Here is a 25,469-nt window from a genome sequence, read left to right on the forward strand (position 1 = left end):
AGGTGTCCTTCTAAGAGGAGGAGAGACACCAGGCTTGTCCACACAGGAAAGGCCATGTGAGGACATGGCGAGGAGGTGGCCGTCTTTAGGCCAAGGAGAGAAACCTCCAGAGAAGCCGACTCCGCTGGCCCCTTGACCTTGGACTTCCTGCCTCCAAGGTTTCTGTTGTTGAAGCCACCCAGTCCATTGTATTTTGTTATGGTCACCCCAGCAGACTAACAGAGGGGCCCAGGCCTCCAACCTTAGAACCAGAGGGGGAGGGGCCCTGGAGTCTGCATTTTCAATGTGTGCCCCGGGGGAATTCCATACACAGTCAGGCCTTATTAGCCCACGGCTGTGATCCTTGTCAAAATTCAAACCCCCCAGGGGAGTTAACTGGTAAACACGGGCCTCTTGTTTATAACTACAGCCTCAGTGTGAAGAGGGGGAACCTCACACCCAGAGCGGATGAGCTGGACGATGCCCTGGTGCCCAAGTGACCCAGAGAGGATGGGCCACTGCAGAAGGGGGTGTGAGAGAGGACGCAGGGCACACAGTGCACCCGACAAATAAAAGCTGACCCGAGCCTAACTGAAGATGCCACCACCCCATCGGACCCCTTTGCTTGATTGATTTTGTTGATCAATTATATTAATTTTATTGAACGCATCTGTGGATAACTTACAAGCCCTCCCCTCCGCTTTCTAGAACAGCTTTGAAGCTTCATCTTTGAACCAAAGCCAAGAGGCTGCCCGGCCCGGGGTGAAGGAGCTGTTGGCCTTCAGAACTGGAGGAATGAAGGCAAGTCTTGTCACCTTTCCAAACCTCAGTTTCCTCTGCAGAAAATGCGGGTACCGATGCCTAACGAACAGGTGCTTGTAGGATTTGTGGAGTTAGCTTTGAGCAGGGTGTCTGGTCCAAGATGATTACTCACTAAATGGAAGCTGTTTCCAAGAATTTCATTTGGGGTCATCATCTTCCAAAATCCAGGACATCCTGAGATGCTGAAGAGACAGGCTTCTCCTAGGATGGGGGCAGTTTGACCTTGTAAATCAAAGGTCTTAACCCTAATAAATTGTTCATCAGGCCCTCAGCCATCGGTGGGTCTGGGTGTTTGTAGCCGTTTGATGGCCACAGAGAATCTTGGGACAGGAAGAGAACTCTGGGGATGGTTTGCCCAAGTATTTTCTGAGGGCCCACTATGTGCTGGGCCCAGCTCTGCAGGCCCCCATTTAATCTGACCCCCTTTTTGGCCCAGTGAGGTCACAGACCCCAGCAAAGCAGTGACTCACTCAAATTCACACCCCCCCAGGCTGGCACCTGTCCCCAGCCAGTGCTTGGGGGTGGAGCCGCCCACAGTGGCTGCTTAAGGGGTGCTCTGCTGAAAACTGAGGGGCACTGGCTATGAGACTGTCTCTAGACTCAGAAGACGTGTCTTTGGAGGCCCGGGATTCTGAGGACCTGTGACACTCTGAGCTGTCGTGAAATAGCTACTAATTAAAAACAGGACTCCGGATCGGAGCTAGAAAGCAGCAGCGTGTAACGGCAATGCTCCCTCGGAAACTGGCCGTTACCATAGTGAGCTGACTCCTTCTGGAGCCATTAACAAATAAACTAGTCATGGGCTGCTTTAAAGTATTATTACAACGCTCTGCTCTTTAAGGAGTGGTTGTCTCGGACTCCACCCACCGCTGACAACAGCCAGGAGGGGCCTTGGCTCCTGGCTGGGCCTGGGGAGCCCTGGGCCCCTCCACCCAGCAGCCTTTCCTGGCCGGTCCCAAGGGTGCCGGGATCCCTGATAAGACTTTTCCACTCCCCAGTTTGTCCCTAGAACATCACAGGCACTGTTGCTGAATCCTAAGCTTTCCCGTAATCAGCAAGAGTGGGACCTCACCATCAGGAAAAGCCTGGACTTTGGGGCGGGACACACCTGGGTCCTGGCTTGGCTGCGACCTTTGGCCAGTCACTTAACCTCTCTGAGACTGAGTTCCTCCATCTGAAAATGAAACAAACTGAATGATCTGATGAGACTCGGACCTCATGGGGTGTCCAGCGGGGCAAAAGGCATGAACACAGGCTGCGTGCTGGATCCAGTTCTCTGCACGGAATCTGGAGGAGGGACGGCGTTGGTGAGATCGTTGCAACAACCAAAGACACTAAAGCTGTGCTTCTAATGAAATCTACATAGTGCTACGTGAGCATAAAGCAATGCTGATTTTACCGTCATTGATCCGGATCTACTGGAGAAGAGACCAACCGGAGTGCTCCAAAAGTCCGAACCTCAGACTATTTTATTTTTATTTATTTTTTTAAACTTTTAAAAATAAATTTATTTATTTATTTTTGGCTGCGTTGGGTCTTCACTGTTGTGTGCGGGCTTTCTCTAGTTGCGGTGAGTGGGGGCTACTCTTCGTTGCGGTGCGCCGGCTTCTCAATGCGGTGGCTTCTCTTGTTGCGGAGCACGGGCTCCAGGTGCGCGGGCTTCAGTAGTTGTGGTACGTGGGCTCAGTAGTTGTGGCTCGTGGGCTCTAGAGAGCAGGCTTAGTAGTTGTGGCGCACGGGCTTAGTTGCTCCGCGGCATGTGGGATCTTCCCGGACCAGGGCTCGAACCCGTGTCCTCTGCCTTGGCAGGCGGATTCTTAACCACTGCGCCACTGGGGAAGCCCTCTCAGACTATTTTAAAGGGGGTACCACGTTTAGTATCTTCAAATATAAGTGACAATGCAAATTCACTGCTAAAGATGTTTTTCCAGGTAAAAATCTCACCTAGGCGCACACCGTTAACAATTGCTGGTGCTTGGGTGTCATTCTGTCCTCAGCTCAAATTTCCCAGTGTGGCCACCACCACTCTCGGCCTCGATTTCCATGCCTGGGAACTAGGGTGACACCCAGCTCACAGGCTTGTATCCAGCGCAAATAAGATGATGTATGTGATGTATGTGGAGTGGTTAGCATGGGGCTTAGTCATCCACTTGAAACAAAATGTATCCTAACGTTTCATAAAACGCGGTCTTTACGGAACCCTCCCAGAAGTGGGTTTTCTCTTTGGCCTTCGCCTTCCTAACCTTTTCTCTATAGATAGACTGGGGCACATTTCTGTCCGGGCCAGGTCAGATTCGTGGACAATCTGGTTTCCAGATGTGTGGGGTCACATGGAGTTTGGTGGGACCGTCCCCAGACGGGAATCGGGAGATGGGGTCCCGATCCTGCCCCAGAGGCACACAGGGCCAGTTTACTGGTGATGCCGGCAGGGCTTAAGTCGGGGTTGAACCTGATCATCACCGAGACCCTTTCAGCAAAGCAACAAGCAACTTGACTCCCCAGCCCTGCCCACACCCCAGCAATAGACATGCACAGGCGGCATCCTTTTGAGCTCTGGCTTTGCCTCCCCCAGCCCCTCCCTTCTCTTCCCTCCCACCCCATCAGTCATCCACTCTGGACTGAGCACTGCGTTTACCTTATGCTTTTTCTCCAGTTTGATGGCTTTCTGGTTGGCCTTTTGTTCCTGCACCCATAGCTGCTGGTACCGATGCTGCAGCAGATCAAAGAAGGGGGTGGAAGGCCTGTGGGGAAGCAGTCAGATGGGCTTGAGGTCAGTGAAGGCCCCCCTCCCCAGAGGCTGCCCACCTGACCATCAGGGCTACAGGGCAAAGTGTTCTCCCAAGGCTGTGAGAGTTTCTCTCTGGCCCTTCTGCAGCCGTGGAAGAAACGGTGCCTCGTGTGAGTTGTTCAACAAACACTTACTGTCCACCAACCAAGTGCTGGGCCTGACATGGTGACAGACTCTCTCCCTGACCAGATTTTAGGCAGGCTTCTCAGAGCCCTCTCTTTGATCAGGGCTCGTTCTTGGGATCTATCTTTGGCCAGATGAAGAGTTTGCCTTAGCAAAGAACCCTGCTAAGTCCATCCCCCCGCCCTTGATATCTGATCACCTTGGCCTGCCTTTACCAAGAGTCCTATTAAGTCAGTTTAGTAAGAATCCCCCTACCCTTGAAGTCTCTTCGTAGTAATTTTCCATCCACTCTGCTCCTTGCCTATAAATCCCCACTTGTGTTGTATTCAGAATTGAGCGAGGTCACTTTCCCCTTTGCAATAGTACTGAATGAAATCCGTCTTTACTGCCTTTAGCCTCCGCTCTAGTTCTCTTTGACAAGGGTCTCCAGCCAAGGAGAACTTACCCTGTGTAGAGCATTTTGCATGCCCCACTCCTCACAGCACTGTAAAGTGGGTACTTTTATCATCCCCATCCTAAGGTCCCAGAGCAGTGGGGCAGCCCTGTGTGTGAGACCCTCTCAAGGTAACCTAATAGGTGATGAGGAAAAGTTCTTTCATAGAAGAACCAAAGCTAATAAAATGCAGGAGGAAGGACAGAATTGGGGAAAGAGAATCATTACTTTGCAACGCCTAATGATAATGGATTGAGGTAATAATCAATGATTAGGTGGAAGGCTGATGGGGAACTTTACAATGGATGTGTCAGGCTACAGCAGCTGGACCAAAGGATCAATTTGTTTTTATTGTGGTAAATATGCATAACATAAAATTTACCCAAGAGATCAATCTTACCATCACTGGAAGTGACAGATGTGGGGCTGGAAGTGATTAATAGGAGGTATGTAGCACCACCCACCAAACACTTTGGGGGAAACAAACCCCAAAGTGAGCCCAAACGTAATCAGACTTCTAGACCATCACTGTCAAATGGAAATATGATGTGGGCCGCCATGTAACTAAAATTCTTCTAGTAGCCATGTTAAAAAGAGTAAAAAGAAACAGGTGGAATTAATTTTACTAATGTATTTTATTAACCCAATATATCCAAAATATTATCATATCAACATGTAATTAGAGATAGGAATGAGGTTTTTTTTTTTATTTTTAATTTTTTTGTTCTGTACGCGGGCCTCTCACTGCCGTGGTCTCTCCCGTTGCGGAGCACAGGCTCCGGACGCGCAGGCTCAGCGACCATGGCTCACGGGCGAGCCGCTCCGCGGCATGTGGGATCCTCGCGGACCGGGGCACGAACCCACATCCCCTGCATCGGCAGGCGGACTCTCAACCACTGCGCCACCAGGGAAGCCCGGGAAGGTATCTTTTGAGGGAAAAGCGAACACTAGCTGAGTTTCAGAAGCCGTGAGGAAATAGTGCTAATTGTGTGGAGTGGGATAATGATATTGTGGCTGCTTTACGTCTTAATGTTAGAAATACCTACTGAAGGGTTTGCGGGTAAAATTCTGTGTAGTTTAGAATTTGCTTTAAACAAACCTCCAGCAAGGGGCTTCCCTGGTGGCGCAGTGGTTGAGAGTCCGCCTGCCGATGCAGGGGACGCGGGTTCGTGACCCGGTCCGGGAGGATCCCACATACCGCAGAGTGGCTGGGCCCGTGAGCCATGGCCGCTGAGCCTGTGCGTCCGGAGCCTGTGCTCCGCAGCGGGAGAGGCCATGACAGTGAGAGGCCCGCGTACCGCAAACAAACAAACAAACAAAAAACCTCCAGCAAAATATAGAGCACAGTAAAATAAAATAACAAAGTAAAAAAATGAAACAAGGGTGACAGAATAAATTGAGAGTGGTGGAAGCTGTGTGATGAGGGTTGATCATGGATGTGTATTACCCTATGTGCTACACTTTTGTGCATGTTTGAAATTTTTCGTAATAAGAAGTAAAAAGACAAAGAGGAAAAATCCAGGGAATGAAGCTCATTGTTTTCCCCGCTCACTTCTTTCTCATCTTCCTTGTGATCACAAATGGTCTTTTCTTTTTTTTAACATCTTTATTGGAGTATAATTGCTTTACAGTGGTGTGTTAGTTTCTGCTCTATAACAAAGTGAATCAGTTATACACATACATATGCTCCCATATCTCTTCCCTCTTGCGTCTCCCTCCCTCCCACCCTCCCTCACAAAGGTCTTTATCACCGTCTCCATCACTCAGCTCAGGTCCAAGCTGACTGCCTCCTCATATTTGTGTACCAGAGGGTCTCACATTTCAATGCATAAAAATCACTGGGGCCCCTCCCCAGAGGTTCTGATCCAGGAAGCCTGGGGGTGAGGCCCAAGAAAGAACATTTTTAGCAAATATAGGAAGTAGTTCTGATACAGGGTGAGTGGGTTGAATGGTGCCCTCCCAAATGTTTCCATTTTAACTTCCGGAACCTGTGAGTATGACTTTATTTGGAAAAGGGGCTTTTGCAGATGTAGTCAAGTTAAGGATGTCGAGATGGGATTAACAGTATGTAAATCGCTTTGGGGGGTAGGCCTTCAATCCAATGACAAGTGTCCTCATAAAATATACACAGAATCGGAGATACAGGGAAGAGGAGAGGGGGAGGTGAAGACAGAGGCAGAGAAAAGCCAGAGAACGTCTGGGGCCCCCGCAAGTTGGAAGAGTCCAGGCAAGACTCTCCATTAGAGCCTCTGGAGGGAGCACCGCCCTGCCAACACCTCAGCTGCAAACTTCTGGTTTCCAGAATGGACAGATGCAAGGAAAATACATTTCTGTTGTTTGAAGCCGCCAGGTCTGTGGTCATTTGTTACGGCGGCCCCAGGAAATGAACACATGGCGGTTCCTCAGCCCACACTTTGGGAAACACCAAGAGAAACTGCGGTGCCGACGCGTGCTGTCCAGAGAAGTTCCCGAAACCAGACATCACTGGGTCTTTTACAGCAGAAGGAGCCTTCCAGCAGCGTTTTGCAGACCGTCACGTGAGCGTGGATCACGGGGTGGGGGGGGATCTTGTTCGAGGCATGTTCTGGATCGATGGGTCTGGGGCATCTGCAGAGGCTGTGCCCAGGACCCACCCTTCGGGGCTTAAGGCCTTATCAATCATCCAGGCCTGGGGCTCTTACCCCCCGGAAGTCCCACGGAGTCGCAGACCACCATCTCTGAACAGGAGTGTATAGACACCATGTCTGCGGAGAGGGCCCACAGCTTTCATCACATTTTCCAAGGTGCAAATGCCCCCGGAAAAGTTCAGAGCCTCTGTTCTTCCCCTGTGACCTTATTTCACAGACGAGGGAATGAGGAAATGGAGGGACTGAGCAGTGAGGCTACTCTCAAAGCTCACATACAGTAAGGACCCGAGACTGCAAACCTGGGGCTTCTGGCTTTGTGTTTTATACAGTCTTCACGGTGGTCTTTAAAGTCTTTGAAATTGTTGTCAACACTTAAAAACTGGGAAATTTTACATTAAAGGAACCCAGCTTTCCAAATTGTCTTGAAGATGTATACGTTCTGGCCAAGTGGGTCTGCATTCCTACATGGCAACAATTGGCTTGAGCTGAGTATCAAGTGTCATTTAGCCCAAGTCCTCTCCCTTCCCTATTGTCCTCCACTGCCTGCTGGGCCGGTCCAAGTGTTGGATTTTGTGGCTCCAGAGCCAGCCACAAAGAGCTGGACTGGACCCTAAACATCCTCCTCCCAGCCCCCTCCCATTCTCCTGCCTTGTGTGCGCGCCCAGGACAGTTCACCTCCCTTCCATGGGGACGTCTTTGGGACTAGACTGACCCGGGACTCCGCTTGAGTGGAGCGTCAGTGGCTTTGAAATGCCACTTGAGCTCAGAGGTCTCTTAACAGGGCAGCCTGCAGTGCATCTACAAACAGTGGCTCTTTGTTTTCCTGTTCCCTTACCCCTGTGGTGACTTTTATTACTTAATTATTACACACCCCATGCTTCTGAGCAGCCTAATTTATAGCCATGCTTTCTAATGACACGAGATGCGTAATCTTGCAAGATCTACCCCAAGAGGCCATTCACAACAGAAAAGCTATTTTCCCAGCAGCCCCCACTGCCCACATCGCCGCGAACCCACCCTCGCAGCCCTCCTGCAGCCTCGCTGACCATCTTTGTGTCCTGCTCCAGCCAGCGGTTCTTATTACTGGGAAGAGGTGGGCGGGGTCGGCGGGGGTGGCGCTCAGAGCAGAAGAGCTGACAAACCTTGTAAGTTACAACAGCCTAAGCCCTGACTGGCTGACGGAGGTGCAGCGGGTTTTGCCCATTTCTGCTCAGGCTCATTAAATCAGATAAAAAGGTGGAGAGGCTTGTCTGACATGGGGAAAACCCAGGACGTAAAGTGTATCACAGCATCCCTTGCTTAAAATGCCCTTGACAGCCTCCCATTTCTTAGACTCAACCCAGATGCCAGGCTATGGCCGGCAAAGCCCTTCCCTCCCCAGACTCCTCCCTGACACTCAGCATCTCCTTTGCCTTCAGGTCTCAGCTGTTTGGTCACCTCCTCAAAGGGCTTCTCCCTGACCCGTCCATCTTCAGACGGCCCTTGCCAGGTACCCTCATAAGCAGAAGCTCTCCTGTTCATTTGTCATGGGTTTATAACTGGTCTTGGTCATTGAATACCAATGCCAGCAGGCATGGTTTCTGTGGGATATGGACTGACATGGCGCTGCTCTCAGCAATTATGCTTTGTTGAAACCAAGGGGAAGAGAGGGAGGGAAGGAGCCAGAGAAAGAAAGATTAGGCAAAATTTTAGGAAATATACATTTCATAATTCAGGGTATTATAAATCAGGCTATATATGAGTTGTAAGAAATTTAAGAGAGTAAATTGACGGAAATTGTAATCCAGTGGAGAGGAAGGATAGCCTTTTCAACAAATGGTGCTGGAACAATTGGACATCATGGACAAAACCAAAAACAAACAAGAACCTCTTGACCCAAGTCTCGTACTTTATACAAGAATTAACTCAAAATGGAGCATAGATTTAAATGTAAAACTGTGAAACTTTTAGAAGAAAACATAGGAGAAAATCTTTGAGACCTAGGGCTAGGCTAGGTGATGAGTTCCTAGACTTGACACCAAAAGCAGGATCCAGGAGAGGAAAAAAAAAGATGAATTGAACTTCCTCTAAATTAAGGACTCTTGCTCTGTGAAAGAGTCTCTTGAGAAGATGAAAAGATAAACCATGACTAGGAGGAAATATTTGCAAACCATGTATCTGGCAAATCTAGACTATGTAAAGAACGCTCAAAACTCAACAGTAAAAGAAATAAACACAAACAATTGTATTAGAAAAGAGGCAAAACATGAAGAGACATTTCATCAGAGAAGGTATATGGATGGCAAATAAGTACATGAAAAAATAGTCAACATCCCTAGCCACTGGAGAAATGAAAATTAAGAGCATCCTGTCATGTCACTACACACCTCTTAGCACAGCTAAAATAAGAAATACATAGTGACAGTGCCAGAGCAAGGATCCAGAGAAACTAAACCTCTTATACATGGCTGGTGGGAGTGTAAAATGGTGTAGATGCTCTGGAAAATGGTTTGTCTGGTTTCCTAGAAAACCAAACATACACCTACCATATGGGCCCAGCAATTGCGCTCCTGGGCATTTATTCCAGAGACATGGGAACTTACGTCTACACAGACACCTATACACCAATGTTCGTAGCTGGAATATTTGTAATATTTCCGAAGTGGGAACAGCCAAAATGTCTTCCAATGAGTGAGTAGTTAAACTGTGGTCCATGCATACTACGGGATACTACTCAATAGTAAAAAGGAATGGACGATGGACACAGCAAAGACTTGGATGGTGTCAAGGCCATTATGCTGAGTGAAAAAGACCAGTTTCACAAGGTCACATACTGTATGATTCCATGTGTATACCATGCTTGGAATGTTCCAGGGATTCGGGAGAAGGGTCACTATGTGAGTGTATGGGGTGGGGGTGGGGGTCTTTGAGGTGAGAGAACGGTTCTGTATCATGATCGTTACACAAATATACACGTGATAGAATGAGTGGACACTAAATACACAAAGGAGTACATGTAAAACCGGTGAAATCTGGGGAATTTCCTGGCGGTCTGGCGGTTAGGACTCAGCACTTTCACTGCCCAGGGCACGGGTTCAGTCCCTGGTCAGGGAACTAAGATCCCTCAAGCCGCGTGGTGCTACCAAAACCAAAACAAAACAAAACAAGACAAAAAACAGCTGGGGAAAGCTGAATGCGGTCTGTGTATTGTACCAACATCCATCTTTCAGTTTTGATACTGCACTATAATTATGTAAGATTTTATCCTTGGGGATAACAGGTAAAGAGTCAACAGGATCACTCTGTACTGTTTTTACAACTTCCTGGGAATCTGTAATCATTTCAAAGTAAAATATTTTTTCAAAATGCAATCAAGCATGCTAGAGGAAAGCCTAAACTGTCTTTCTACTTTATGGAAAAAATATTACAAAATTACTGTCATACAAAGAGGTGATCAAAGAGGATGGAGCCAAAAAATGTAGGGAAAAAATGCATATGGGGTGTGACAGGCAATTAATCCTTTTAAAATGTGTTATTTTTCTGGATTTTGTGGTTTACGATATTTGTCAGCTAATTTAAAATTTTAATTTGTTCTGATTTCTTTTCTCATTCTACTTAAGTATTCCGTTTTATGCCTAAATTTGTATGCATGATTTTGAACTTGTTTTTCTTAAAGGGAACCCCCAAACTTGAATACGCTCCTGGTGCCACGGAACGTGGAGCTGCCCTTGAGAGCAGGTAAGATGTTTCTTTTAATCATAAGAGAGTATTAGGTATAACTTCGTGCTAATAGTGTGAAACCAAAACAAAATGGGTGATTTGTCCAGGAAAATATAAACGATCAAAGTTGACTGAAGCGCTTATAGAAAATGTTAATAGAGCCACGGGTACCAGGCCCGGGTATGTTCACACATGCACCCTCCCAACCTTGCTGAGAACAGTATTCCAGGACTTTCCAGAACTTTTTATAAAAAAGCTTCCCACTTAAAATAGATAACCAACAAGGACCTACTGTATAGCACAGGGAACTCTGCTCAATATTATGTAACAACCGAAATGAGAAAAGGATTTGAAAAAGAATAGTTACATGTATAATTGAATCACTTTGCTGCACACCTGAAACTATCACAACATTGTTAATCAACTACACTCCAATACAAAATAAAAAGTTAAAAAAAAAAAGAAAAAAAATCTTCCCACATCATGTTATGATCCCAAACTGAGACAAGGAGAATGTCTTGGTCAGTCTCACTTAGAAGAGCAAATGAAGGCCTTCCCTGGTGGTGCAGTGGTTAAGAATCTGCCTGCCAATGCAGGAGACATGGGTTCGAGCCCTGGTCTGGGAAGATCCCACATGCCGTGGAGCAACTAAGCCCGTGTGCCACAACTACCGAGCCCGTGCGCCACAATTACCGAGCCTGCGTGCCACAACTACTGAAGCCCGCACGCCTAGAGCCCGTGCTCTGCAACAAGAGAAGCCACCGCAATGAGAAGCCCGTGTACCACATCAAAGAGTAGCCCCTGCTCACCGCAACTAGAGAAAGCCTGCGTGCAGCAACAAAGACCCAATGCAGCCAAAAATAAAAATAAATTTATAAAAAAAAAAAAGAAGAAGAGCAAATGAAAAAATACTAAGTGAAATATTACCAGATCACACTGGGCAATGTACTAATACCAGAAGGGCCTATCGTAACGCCCTCCACCCACCCTCCAGCCGAGGAGTGTGGGAGCTGAGGGAAGGACCCCAGAGAGCAGCTCACCCCCTGCCCCTTACCACTGAGCTCCCAAAGCAGGAAGGAAAGAAACTGTCCCCCCGGTGAAGCTGCAACTTTTGATGATTACACTAGACTGGACATATTAACTAGTGCACACGGATGGCCTTTTGTAACTGGAAGTGAGCAGGGAAGCCATGGATGCCTGAGACTTCACACGGGAAAGGGGCTGGGAAAGCAGTCGAGCCTCAGAGCAGGTTTGAACAAGGCCAGGACACTCACGTCCCCGATTCCCCCGCCCCTCCCACTTGCTCCCATTTATCAGGAAATATTATATAGCTACCAGAAAGAATGAAGCGGCCATATGTGTAATAACCCAGAAACATCTTCAAGACGTAGGTCAAGTATGAAAAGAAGAAGGTGGGGAGAAACAGCCACGCCCATGTGAGGACATCGACACAGGTGTGAAGGATGGAAAGATGACTGGAAGGAAGCCCTCAGAGGACGGTGCTGGGGGAAGGGGGCAGACATGGCAGGTGGGGTGAGGGGCCCCTCCCCCTCCAGTCTACTTACTGGTTTTATGTGACTTTCGCAGCAAATAGAGCAAAACAAGAAACCTACACCTGAGAGGTCACATGACTCGGCCAGGGCCACAGTCAGTGATGGCGGTGACGGATCTGGGTTTGAATCAGTGTCAGGATGCCAGCTCACTGCCTCCATCCCCGTGCCACCCCACCATGCACAGCTCTGCTGACCTCACACCAGAACTGGCCGGGCTCTTTGTTTTTCGTCCTTTTCACCACAAGCAGCCGAGGGTGGCCAGGCCTTCTAGGCCCCACTGGCCCAAGCCGGGGAATTTCAGCGTTTTCCGTATACTCAACCCTTCGGGGGTCCTAAAGACCCTTGCACCTTTAGGAACCATTTTTCTTGTTTTCTTCTGCAACTATTTTTTGCTGCTACCTTAAAACATGTCCAAGGTTTTTTATCGTTTGGGTTTTTTTTTTTTTTCAAGAAAACGTAGTTCTTTATAATAAAAAAAAGGTATTTTTTCCAGCCTAAAATGAACGAGTTTTGCCACAGGACGTAAGCCCCTGCGGTCACAATTACAGCCGCCCGACCTGCAGCTTTCTTTGGAGGAGCTGGAGGGGGTCCACTCAGAAGATCTGAATTATTTATCCTCACTGAATTAGATGGGAAAAGTGGGAGTGGGGAGGCCGAAGCCCAGAGAGGTCAAATGGCTGGCCCAGGGTCACACAGCACACTCAGTGGCTCAGCCTGGACACCCCCCCACCCCTCAGGCTATGCTATCTGCAGCCAAGAGAATGTGAATCCATTTCCAAAAGGGCTCAAGGGGCTGCCAGCTAACCAACTCAGACAGAGGCCAAACCCGGGGGCCTGGCTACTCTCATGTAGGACCCCAGACCTTCCCAGACACTGTCCTCCCTCACCAGACCCTCCTCTCCACATAGGAACTGAGGCTTTTTCAACAGTGCCAATCCGATGCTGTCTTCCTCAACGCCCACTGGTGGCTTCTCCTTGCCCCTGGGGTGCCAGCACAGTTTTCAAAGGCCCTGGCCTTGGGGTGCCGTCTTTGCACCCGTGTCCTCCCGGGAGCCCCCTCACCTTCCCCGGTCACTCCGTCCCATACTTCGGGGGTTGGCCTAAAGGAGATGCCCCCTCCCCATCCCGTGGTCCCGCCCAGAGGCCTCCCTTAGCTCTGTCGACTACGCCTCCCCTGCTGCTGTTTACACTTGGGAAGGTATTTTTTTTGATATTTACAGTGATCAACTGATCAATTCAGTGTCTGCCTTTCCCATTAGGCTCTGAGCTCCATGGGACAGGGATTGTGGCTGGACTGTTCACTGTGCAGCCCGGCTTAGACAGTCTGCACTTTGTAAGAATGCTGAGTGGCCCCGGAAACCTTTAAAGACCCCTTTCCTGAGGACACTGGCCTCCTCAACTGCAACGCCCAAGAGGGGGCCTTTGGCAGAAACGAGCTTTTCCTTGCGGAGCCCAGTGATGGGACAGGGGTGGCCCTGAGTCCTGCAGAAAGGGTCCAGGCACTGAGGCCAAGCCATGGACCCCTGATTCCTCTCTCCATCATAGGGGCTCAGTTATTGAAGCAGGTGTGTCACAGAGGATCCTGGATCCTGAAAGGGGCAACAGTGGCAATTCCTCACCCCCCAACCCACCCCCCACCCCGGAAACAGAGGGCACAGTCAGGACAGGTGATGCAGGGGCAGTGGCCCCTTCCCAAAGCTGAATTAGAGGAGTTGTGCAGCAGAGAAGAAGGCTAGACAGGAGTTCTTCAATGGATACCCAGGTGTATAAATTTGTCAAGACTCATCAAATTTTACATGGACCGGGACTTCCCTGGTGGCTCAGTGGTTAAGAATCCGCCTGCCAATTCAGGGGACACGGGTTCGAGCCCTAGTGTGGGAACATCCCACATGCCGTGGAGAAACTAAGCCCGTGTGCCACAACTACCGAGCCCGTGCGCCACAATTACCGAGCCTGCGTGCCACAACTACTGAAGCCCATGTGCCTGGAGCCTGTGCTCTGCAACAAGAGAAGCCACCGCAATGAGAAGCCCACGCACCGCGACGAAGAGTAGCCCCTGCTCGCTGCAACTAGAGAAAGCCCGCGCACAGCAATGAAGACCCAACACAGCCAAAAATAAATAAATAAAATAAATACATTTATGAAAAAAATTTTTTTACAGGGACCATTTCATTATCTATAAATTATACCTCAGTAAAGTTGTTTTTTAAAAAAAAGAACTAAGGAGACAGATTGAGGTCAAAATAGCCCAGGCAGGAGTCATCACAGAGGAAGGTCTTCACGAAGATACTAGGGAGCCATGGATGGTTTCTGAGCGAGGGAGGAGGGAGGGCATGATGACAGCCACACTTTGGAACTGTTGCTGGGGGTGGCAGCGTAAATTAGTGGAAAGGAAGGGAACAGGATGTGAGGATACAAGGCCACTCCAGAGGGAGGAAAGACACAGCAGATGAGCTACACATCTTGTGAATGGGATCTCAACTCTGTGCTCACTTACTCATCTGTCCGTCCATCCATCTGGCCCACCCAGGAGCAATAACCAGCTCGCTGTGATGGGCCAGGTTTTATGAGGTGTGGGGACATGCTCATGGGGACGTGCTGTCTGCACCCTGGGGTCGCAGGGCACGCAGCAGAAACACCGATAATCATCACAGCTCACACTTCTTCCTGCTACCTGTATCCTTAGGGCACTAACCTAGAGACAGATACTAATACCCTCTTTTCACAGATGAAAAATCTGAGGCCCAGAAAAGTTCACTGTCTTGCCCAAGACCACACAGCCCGTGGGTGACATATTGCATTTGCCTGGGAAACCCTTGAGCATATCCATCCTGCAGCCCTGCCCCCCTGCAGAGCAGAGGGCTAATTGTCAGTGTAGACGCGGCCATTGGAACTCAGAGGAGAGAGCCAGTGAACTGAGCAAAGGCGTGGAACAAGCAAAGTCCCCTCTGAGCCTTTTGACGGGTCTTTGGGGATGAGCAGAAGGGGACTGAGCTGAGAAATGAAGCAAGGGGAACCCAGACAGAGGGCAGGGCGTGAACAAAGATGGGAATCAGGCCTAGCGGTCACCATGCCTCACAGCCCTAGACCCGCCTGAGGGCCATCGGAGAATAAGAGCCATTCAAAAATGCCTCCTAACTTTTAAATGAGCACTTACTACACCAAGCCCACTGGCAGCACTCCAACTGCCATCTCCCTGATGCTTCCATAACCTTGAAAGTGAGGGTGAACAACTCTGCCTTCAGATGTGGAAACTGACAACGCAGAGCAGTCAAGCAACTGGCCCGCAGTTTGCTCACGGATCATGGAGCGGGCCAGGCGACAGAGCCAGGGTCCCCATCCAGCTTCCCCAGCTCTAAAGATGCCAGGTCCCGACAGTTAGGCTGTGCACTCAGTGACCCCCACGGCAGCTCTGAGTGACCTGGGCCAGCGAGGCCACCGCCGAGGGCTTCGACAAATTATTTGCTGATAACTCGGCAGGAACCTGTCGGAAAAGTTCCTCACCGCCCTAACGTTCCCACCGACAACGAAACCGTGTCAGAACTCAGTCTGAGGGCTTCCCTGGTGGCACAGTGGTTGAGAGTCCGCCTGCCGATGCAGGGGACACGGGTTCGTGCCCCGGTCCGGGAAGATCCCACGTGCCGCAGAGCGGCTGGGCCCGTGAGCCATGGCCGCTGAACCTGCGCGTCCGGAGCCTGTGCTCCGCAACGGGAGAGGCCACGACAGTGAGAGGCCCGCGTACCGCAAAAAAAAAAAAAAAAGCCTCAGTCTGATAGAGCGGAAAATGGGGAATAAAATGAAATGCGAACAGCTCCTACTCGGGGTTGGCCTGCAAGAAACTTCAAATTAGTTCCATCCAATCCATCTTCTGCTGCTTCGTGATTGATAACCCCAGACCAGGGGTTGATCTCCGATGAAGGTAGCTGGGGACAAGCAAGGGAAATGGAAATTATCATTTGCAAACATTAGGCTGACACTTTGCGCGTGCAGGGGGCGGCGAGGGCTGACAGCTCTGATTTGCAGAATCGGTTCCTCTCTGCCAAGGAGGGCTCTGTGGATTAGAGGGGGCCCCTTTCATGGCAAACCCACCTTCATCTTGGCTGCTCATTAAAACTTTGTGGAGCTGGAGAACTTGGCGGAAGAGAGGAAGCTGGAGGAAGCTTCTGAGGGACATTAGGTACACATTTGTTGAAAGGTGTTTGAGAAGGGAGCCTTGGGTCTGACAAACCGGATTTTAGTGCGGCTCTCCGTTCACAGCGGGCTAAAATAATTGGTCATCAGTGACTACTAATTCGGTTTAGTAGCCAGAGGCAATTTTTTTCTTCCTGGAAAATCAATGACAGCACCGAGGTCTGTTCAACGTGATTCCGCTCAAGACGGGTCCTTACTTGGTGCTTGATGCTTCTTCCAGTGGAGACAGCTATTTTGTTAAAATAAAATTAAAATCCATCTCTAATGTGCCAGCGGTCTGCTGCTCCCGGGGGGGTGGAAGAGGCCCTGGTCCCAATGCCGGCACAGCCTCGAGGGCTCAGGAGTGGATGGTGGCCTCCGGGACGGGCCGCACGTCCTCGGTTGGGTGTGAAGTTCAGAACACGCTGTAGACCGTTGCGGGGTCTGGTTTTGGAGGAGGGGAGAGGCTGGAGGGCTGGGCTTCTCTGGGCTGCTCTAAATCAGAACCCAACCCACAAGGGACAGCCGACAGTGGCACCATCTAAGGAGACCCAGCTTCTCTCCCATCTGCTGGAGGTGTTTCTCCAAGTCAGACGCGTGCTCGGACGGCACCGAGCAGTGAGCCCCAGGGCTCCAGGAGCCTCCCTTCTCCGCTCCACCTGAGGCTTCCCGAACAGGCCCATCTGTGGGCGGGTGACCTGAGTGACCGTGACCGAGCACTTTGCTTGTGCCTAGGGCTTCCCTGGTGGCGCAGTGGTTGAGAGTCCGCCTGCCCATGCAGGGGACACGGGTTCATGCTCCGGTCCGGGAAGATCCCACATGCCATGGAGCGGCTGGGCCCGTGAGCCATGGCCGCTGAGCCTGCGCGTCCAGAGCCTGTGCTCCGCGACGGGAGAGGCCACAACAGTGAGAGGCCCGCGTACCGCAAAAAAAAAAAAAAAAACTTTGCTTGTGCCTAAAATAGCACCACTGTTTCTAGTAATAAGTGATTGTGGCTAACATTGCCCACAGGCTACCAAAGACTTATTTCCTTCTTTCTTTTTGCAATTGAAATTTTTATTGAGGTCACTGGAGATTCACATGCAGTTGTAAGGAATAATACAGAGAGAGGGAGGGGGGGAAAAAAACGAAATACAGAGAGACCCCCGTGTACCCCTTACCCCGTTTCCCCCAGTGGTGACATCTGGTAAGACTAAAGAACAAAATCAAAGCCAGGATATTGATATGGAATAATCCACCCATTTTTAGATGCCACCAAAGTGACTCATACTGGTGTATTTGCTTTTATGCAATTTCATCCCATGTGTAGGTCTGAAGACCCACCACCACAGTCAAGAGACAAAACAGCTCCGGCACCTCAAGGATGCTTCCTAACCTCACCTACCTCCCTCCTACTCTGCACCCATGGGCCTGGGACGCTTTGTTTCCATCCTTAAAATAACTCTACCGGAGAGGAACTATTATTATGTCATCCCCCATCTTATTGATAAAGAAACTGATTGATAAAGAATGACTGACATTGCTATTGAACTACTGATAAAGAGTTCAATGAGACAAAATAACTTGCTCAGGGTCCATATCTGGCAATACTGCACTAAAGGGGTTGCAGATAGAAGACATGCTTAGTTTGGTCTGTAGCATTTAAAAATTCTTGTACACAATATATACATTTTTAAATCAGAAGAACTCACATAAAAATCCCAGTGGCTGGCTTCCCTTAATGAGACCTTAGATCATCTGGTAACACTGGGCCCACATTCCCAACTGTCAATAACTGGCTGGAGCTGCCACCCTTCGACCTTGAGTTTGATGCAGTCCCCACTGCTCCCTATTGCCTCACGCAGGGCTGGCTTCGCCCTTTGACCTGTCAGGCCTCTGCAGACATGTGATGGTGTAACCCCAGCTCCACAGCACTTAAATAACAAAATGCTTGGTATCTCTCTTCCTTCCCAAAGCCTCAAAGAACTCCCTACTGACCATTTTTTTCTGACATAGCAGGAGATAGTATTGGTCCCACTTACAGATGGAGAAATGGAGGCCCACAGAGACGGTATGTATGAGCTCAAGGTCAACACGGGAGAAGGAGAGCGCTATGTTGAGTCTGGAGTCTTCAGGCTTCAAGGCCAGGTGTTCATCTGCTCTCGGCCTTCATCTATGCTCCCCCCAGAAGGGGGGCGTTGGGAGGGGCGGGGAGGGGTGGGAGAAGAGAGGAGACTCCCTTGGAGGAGGAAAGGGGTGATAAGGCCTGAAGGGGAAAACTAGAGGTCACTTGCCCATTGGGCCCAGGAGGCTTGTGCCTGGGCCCCAGGACACTCCTAGGGACCCATGAAAATGCTCTAATTCCTTTTAAAATCAGAAAAAAAAAAATAATCCAGCCTGGATTATATTCATCTTTATACCAGCACAGCCATAAAATATTTTAAATTATTATTATTTTTTTTTTATGGAGGAAAGGGCTCATGAAGGCAAGAGTGCCCAGGACCCACGGAAGTCCTGCCCTAGAGCCAGAAGACACAGGCCTCAGCCCAGAGCAGAAGTTGCAGTTCATACTGTCTCTCCTCCCCTCATCCTGTTGAGGCCAGAGATTCTCAGTCTTGTGGGTGAATAAGAATCACCCAGAAACCTTATTGAAAGTAGAGCTGCCTGGGTCCCACTATCAGACCGTCTGACTCGCCAGGCCTGGGCTGGGTTCCAGGCATCTGCCCTGTTCTGAGGGTGCATGCGCCGCCCCCTAGGGGATCCTGGCCACGTGGTCCCTGGCACCCTTTGGGGGTTACAGCTCTGAGCTTCTTCCTTGCAGAGGCCTCTCCAGCCTGGCGGCCACCGGCACCTCTTTATGGAGTGGGCTGACCATCAGCTCTGGTCCCTAGGGACCCTTGCAGCCCACCCCCCCCCTTCGTCCTCTCTCACCCCCACCACCTTTTTCTTAATTGTCCCCCCTTGGCCTGAGAGCTTGTCTTTTCTAACTAGCCTGGAGGAAGGGACGGTAATTGAGGTGCAGCCTCTCTCCCTGGCAGGACTCTTAGAGCTAATTAGAGGAGAGGACCTCTGGGCTGGTGGTTATTTTTTAATTGTTTGTGGATCCAACATAAAAGCTAATGACAGAGGAGGGAGGCTTAGTTAGCACACTCCTGACTTCTAAATTTGTCTAAGAGGTCATTTGCAATTTGTTAGCATTTTTCACAAGGGTGAATTCAATTAGCAGTCCCCGCACTGGCGCCCAGCAGAGAGAGACAGGATGGGCAGTGGGGCTGGACGCGCTTCCAGGGAGCTTCTCCCAACCTCGAGTGCCTGAGCCCGAAACTTGGGGGCTCTCCCTGCACCCGCCTGATGCATGCCCCGCTCCCAGCACAGCGGGCTGTGACTTGAGCCCCTCTGGAGAGAAAAGGCTCCACCGAGCTGAATGGATGTGACTCAGGAGGAACTATCCTCCAGACCCCTTGGGAATCTGTGTGCAGGGGGGTCCTGGCATCTGGGGAAACAGGTGAGTACCAGATGGGGCATCCCCGCCAGGGCGTATGAGGGTGGTAGCAAGAGCGTTGGGAGAAAGATCCAGGTCCATCGGGGCACCAGCATAAACTGAGGAGGTCCCTCTTGAGCCCGGAAACTCTGCGTGTGGACCATGACCTCAAGGAACCCCGCACACGTGTGTGAGGTGTGCCGGGCGCCTCGTCCTCATGGGGGAAACGAGAAGCAAGGTGGGTGTTCGGTGACAGGAGATGGATGTCCCCAAGGCGGGTGATTCGGACAGCGGACCCAGTGACTTTTGCAAACATGCAGAGTGAAAAAGCAAGCCACCACACAAAGTGACTTAAATGGTATGAAACCACACTAAATAATATGCATTATTTAAGGACGTCTAAGGGTAGAGCAAAAATGTGAACATGTGGGTGGAAAGCATGCCCGTTCTAACCTTAGGATGGTCCTTAGGGAACAGAGGGAAGGGTGTGGGGTTAGGGAGAGGTGAGAAGGGGCTTCAACCTGTGTTTGCTACATTTTATTTCTTTAATAATAATAATAATAAAAGGGTCAGAAGCAGAAATGGCCGAGTGGGGACATTTGTGAACTTTGAGTGGCGCGTTCGTGGCAGTTAGTCATGTAGCTTCTGAACTTTTCTTTTTTTTTTTTTTTTTTTTTGGAGAGGTTCCTCATAAACACAAAAGAAAGGGTTGGCAGAAACATCTGCTTCTCAGGAAAGCATTTACGCCCATCACATTCTGGCTGATCACAATTCTTGACTGATTACAAAGCACTTTTATATTTTTCATAGAAACGTAATGTGTAACAAGACTCCAGGGGCAGCCATTATAAATAATAATGCTAAAGGTGGTTTTCTCAAAAGCCAGTATCTAGAATGCAGGACTTTCTGTTAAGACGCTTTGGTGACTGTAGTGGGGTGAGTGGTGGGTGACCGCCCCCCAAAAGATAGGTCCTGGTTCTAAGCCCCAGAACCCAGGAATGTGAACTTACTTGGAAAAGGAGTCTTTGCAGAGGTCATTAAGTTAAGGACCTTGAGATCAGATCATCCTGCATTCCTTGGGTGAAGCCTAACTTCAATGACAAGTGTCTCTATTTGAGACAAAAGAGAAGAAGACACAGACACACAGAGAAGGAGGCCACATGACCACGAGGCGGAGAACGGTGTGATGTGACCACAGGCCAAGGAGCCCCGGGGGCCACCAGAAGCTGGAAGAGGTGAGGAAGGATTCTACTCTAAAGCCGTTGGAGGGGGTATGGCCCTGTGACACCTCGATTTTGGACTTCCGGGCTCCACGTTATAGAGAATAGATTTCTGCTGTTAGAAGCCACCAGGTTTGTGGTCATTTGTTACAGAAGCCCGGGAATAACGATAGCTGGAGCTCAGCGCCTGGTAATTCTGTGCTCAGACACTGGTGGTCTTCAGCCTTAGAATATTGGCCGTTCCCAGCATCGGGGATGGATCGCGATCAAGCTGTCTATTCTTTCTTATGCAGTCAGTCAACAAGCATTTATCGAGCACCTCCTACATTCCAGGTACTGGAGATAGCAGTGAGCAAAACCAAGTGTGACCCACAGTCTCCCCGGGCCTCTGTCCCACCCTCGTCTGTCCACCGGGATATGTGGTGCTATTTACCCCTTTGTGGCCTGCTTTATTTTGTGTCTTACTTCCTCTCTGTATCCCAAACACCCAGCGTAATGCCCAGCACGGGTGGGCACTAAATGAACGCACAGCATAGGATGGAGGTAACGATGTGGCCTTTGAGATCAAACCCCAGCATAACCACCTTCTGGCCACGTGATCGTGGGCAAGCATGTCTGGGCCTCGGTTTCCCCAGCTGTAAAATGGGGATAAGAGAGTCACTACCTGGGAATTCCCCGGAGGTCCAGTGGTTAGGACCTGGTGTGCTCATTGTCAGGGCCCGGGTTCGATCCTTGGTCAGGGAACTAAGATCCTGCAAGCTGTGTGGCGCGTCCAAGAAAAGAAGAGAGTCGCTACCTAAAGTGTCGCTCCGAGCGTCACGTGAGAGGCTGTGTCTGGGCCCACAGGAGCTGGAGAAACAGACGCTGGTATTACCATTCATCAGAATTAGTGCAGGGCACCGGGGATTCCGGCTGGCTTTTTAGCTGGCTGCTTCCGTGTGGTTTCCAAAGGGGACAGGACCGAGCCAGGCCCTGAACTGGTCCTCAGCACGACCCGCACGTCCTATGAATTCCTTGGTTTGCGGCTCCTGCAAGGACAGGAATGATGTGCTGGGCTCGAGGCCTGGCTCTTCATGCGGCCCCAGGGGTGCTGCTGGCTCCCCGCAGTGCCAGCTTCTCCATGCCTGCATCATGGGGACACCGTGTCACGGGGACACCGTGTCACAAGAGGGGCAGACCAGCTGCACCCCAGCAACCCCTCTAATTGTGTCGAGGCTGGAAGCTGCGGAAGTGAGGACAAGGGGCCCTCAGCCGGGCCGGGCACCACGCCCCCTCCCCATGCGTCGCCCACAGACATAAGAGGGTGAGCCCAGCTCTGGAAAAATCAAAGGCGGGAGCCAGAGCCTGTGAGATGCAACCGGGGAGGCCCCGAGGGGGAGTGGCCCGGCCTCGTTAGCGCTGACCCTGGCACTGAGCTGCTCCTGATGGATGGGGTTCGGGCGGGACAGGCCCCGGGGGAGCGGCGGCCCTATCCATTATGGGCCCATCAGCTCCTCTCTGCTCCAAATGCCACGAGCCTCGGGCTGGGAATAAATCTCTGTCTGGGCCGCAGGAGAGCCGAGAAGGAAAAAGGCAAAGCATGAAAAATGCCTCCTTCCGGGGCTCTGGCAACAAAGCTGCCTTGCAGGAGTTTGGGGAGATGCGAGGGGGTGCAGCAGGCAGTCGGGCAGGGGCCCTGAGAGGCTGGGCTTCCAGGAAGGTAGGAGGGAGAGGGTAGCGCCCTCAGATCACCACCTTCCTCAGCTACACCTGCCCGCCTGGGCCCCTCGTAACAGAACTCCGTCCAGGTCAGGCCCATGGAAGGCTGGCTCTGAGGCGGAGGAACCCCTGTCCCCCGTCGGGTCCATTGTGGGGTGTCCCAGGCCCCAGCCAGGCTGTAACGTGCCAGCCAACACCTCCACCTCCTGCAAGAACCTTTTCCTGTCCTGGAGTAAACACGCCTTCCCTCAGCACCCGCTAAGGGACACGACCTCTCTCTCCATGCCTCGGCTCCTAGTGGCTGAATGGAGGTGCTGGCCTTGGCGAGGGTTAACTGAGTTATTCTGTGGAAAGCCGGCCCCCAGTGAGTGGCTGCTGTTCACAGATGCCATCCTGCTGTGAGGACTCCCCTCCGCTCCAGGCATCCTGCCTCTGCCTCCTGGAAGAGCGCAGGCTATGGATAGGGACACCGGCTCTGGAAGGAAACGTGGCTCAAATCCTTCTGCAGCCACTGACTGGCCGTGTGGTCTTGGACAAGCGAGTCTCTGAGCCTCAGTTTCTCCATCTATAAAACAGGGATAACCGTCCCTACTTGGCAAAATCGTGAGGATTTAATGAGATGATGCGTCTACTCAGCGTTACATCCATCGGCCGCTTAGTGAGGGCTCTGCAAACGTTAGCCACTGGGACTGCCCCCCAAACACACATACGCTGGTCCTTGTTTTGTTTTCTGAAGCCTCTGAGAGCAAAGCTCCTCCACTGTCCTCATAGCAGGGCCTCAGAGAGTTGAGAACTGTCTGCATCTTCTCTCATCCAGCAGGGAAAACCTCATGTCTTGCCACGTTCTTTGTACACGGTGATCTCCCTCCCCTTGTCCCACCCACCAACCTGATGTCTCCCCTCTGGACACTCTCCTGCTTATGGGCCTTCCCCTGAATCCATGATGACCCACATTTTTAAATGATGCTACAAGTGTGACCTGAGTGGCAGAATAGAATAGGTAGGTCACCTCCCTCATCTGGACTTGCTACCACCCTCTACAAGTGTGACCTGAGTGGCAGAATAGAATAGGTAGGTCACCTCCCTCATCTGGACTTGCTACCACCCTCTATTAATGTGGCCAAGGAACACATTCAGTCTTTGAGGCAGCACCCCTGCAAGGCTGATTCATAACGTCAATCCTAGGGGAGCACAGGAGAGTCTGCTGAATGACACAGGAATCTCTGGCTTTTCCATCTCATCTCTGGGTGTCAGATCAACTTTCTCTTCCCTTTCAATAACGTCTCAAAGCCTTAAAAGGCCCTGGACCACATTTCTCCAACAAATATTTATTGAGTGCCTACTGTGTTCCAGGCTCTGATGATGTAGTGGTGGACAAAACTGACAGTGTCCGTGCCCTCCAGGACCTGCATACCCGGTGAAGAAGCAGAGAACTGTTAAACTACAGTTGCAGTCAGCGCTGGGGAGCAGATCGGTGGGGCTGGGCGTCTGGTTGCGTGGCAGGATGTACCTCGCAGGCCAGCACGCAGGCTCAGGGGTCTTTGCGAGACCCACGTGCTCCCCCTTGTGGGCAGCCCGGTTTCACTCAGCTGAGTTTCAGGCCAGCAATAAACCCGGAACTGGTCTCCCCATTCAGAAACTGTCTTGGATACCTGGGACAGGTGTCTGGGAAGGGGTGTATTGTTATTTTATAGGAGTTTGGGTGGGTGGCTTGGATTTTGGCCGTCGGCTCCAGGAGGAACAAAATAACCCAGAGTGATTGATGGGCCCTTTGTAAATTTGTAAAATAAATCAGCTTGGCAGAGAGATTCAGAAAGCCTGTCAGGCAGCAAACATTTTTTTAACAGCCTGTAAAATTCCCTCCATCCTCCACATTTGTCAGTGTCAGGCTGATGATGCATCTGATAGCTGGGCGAGCAGCAGTAGGGAGGGTGGGCGGGCAGCGTTCCCCAGCTTTCTTGTGTTTCTTATTTTCCCGTGGTCAGAACGCTTGCAGTACCAGGATTGGAGGGGGTCTGGACTAGGCTAATTGGTGGATGAGTTAAGTGTTCTACCCGAGTTGCTACTGGCTTCATATTCAGACTTCAACGTGGCCATTTGCTCATGCATTCATGCAGCGGATAGTTACTGAGGCCTCTTTCGGCAAAGGCACTATGGTTGGCACCAGGGATACTGGGGTTGAGCTGAAGCAGGCCTGGAGCATCCAGTGTAGTGAACGTTCCGGAAGCCCCGTCAAAGAGCTTGTTTGTCGGGAGGTAGGTGAAGGTGAAGGGAAGCGACATATCAAAAGGGAAGTTCAGGGCTTCCCTGGTGGCGCAGTGGTTGAGAGTCCGTCTGCTGATGCAGGGGACGCGGGTTCGTGCCCCGGTCCGGGGGCATCCCACGTGCCACGGAGCGGCTGGGCTCGTGAGCCATGGCCGCTGAGCCTGCGCGTCGGAGCCTGTGCTCCGCAACGGGAGAGGCCACAACAGTGAGAGGCCCACGTACCGCAAAAGAAAAAAAAAAAGGGGAAGTTAATTGGGCTCTTTTGATGCGTTCGGGTTAAGTTTAAAGCTTTAAGAAAAATCCAGACAGGATGGCCTTCACCATATATGTTCTGTCTCAGCCCCCAACTAGTGCAGGAATAATTTGGGTAGCATCTCTACCTGTGTCACCTCCATCCTTGTGTTTGTTAGGAAGGCAGCTCAGTGCCAAGGTCACCATCACAGGTGGTTGGGCCAGACTAATCCCCATCCCACTATAGAGCAGCCAGGGGCAAATGACTTCCCCTCTCTGACCCTCTGTCTCTTCTTCTGTAAGATGGGGACGTAAGCGTTGTACTCACTGAGCTGTTCAGTTATTTAAGGAGAGGATGTTTCTGAGGTGCTTGGCACAATGTCTGATGACACGTACTAATA

At 50.7% G+C, this 25,469-nt stretch overlaps 1 protein-coding gene across 1 annotated transcript in view; it reads right to left on the minus strand.

Moving 5' to 3' along the window:
• CFAP77 (cilia and flagella associated protein 77) overlaps positions 1–25,469 on the minus strand; it is a gene marked incomplete at its 3' end in the record, with an annotated part of 134,199 nt that overhangs the window by 23,710 nt on the left and 85,020 nt on the right. The window contains exon 4 of the mRNA XM_082657516.1: positions 3,437–3,542. Within this exon, the coding sequence (XP_082513642.1) occupies positions 3,437–3,542 (106 nt within the window). The remainder of the gene's footprint in view (positions 1–3,436; positions 3,543–25,469) is intronic.

The sequence above is a fragment of the Grampus griseus genome, assembly GCF_964374135.1.
Source record: "Grampus griseus genome assembly, chromosome: 6".
Taxonomy (NCBI): Eukaryota; Metazoa; Chordata; class Mammalia; order Artiodactyla; family Delphinidae; genus Grampus; species Grampus griseus.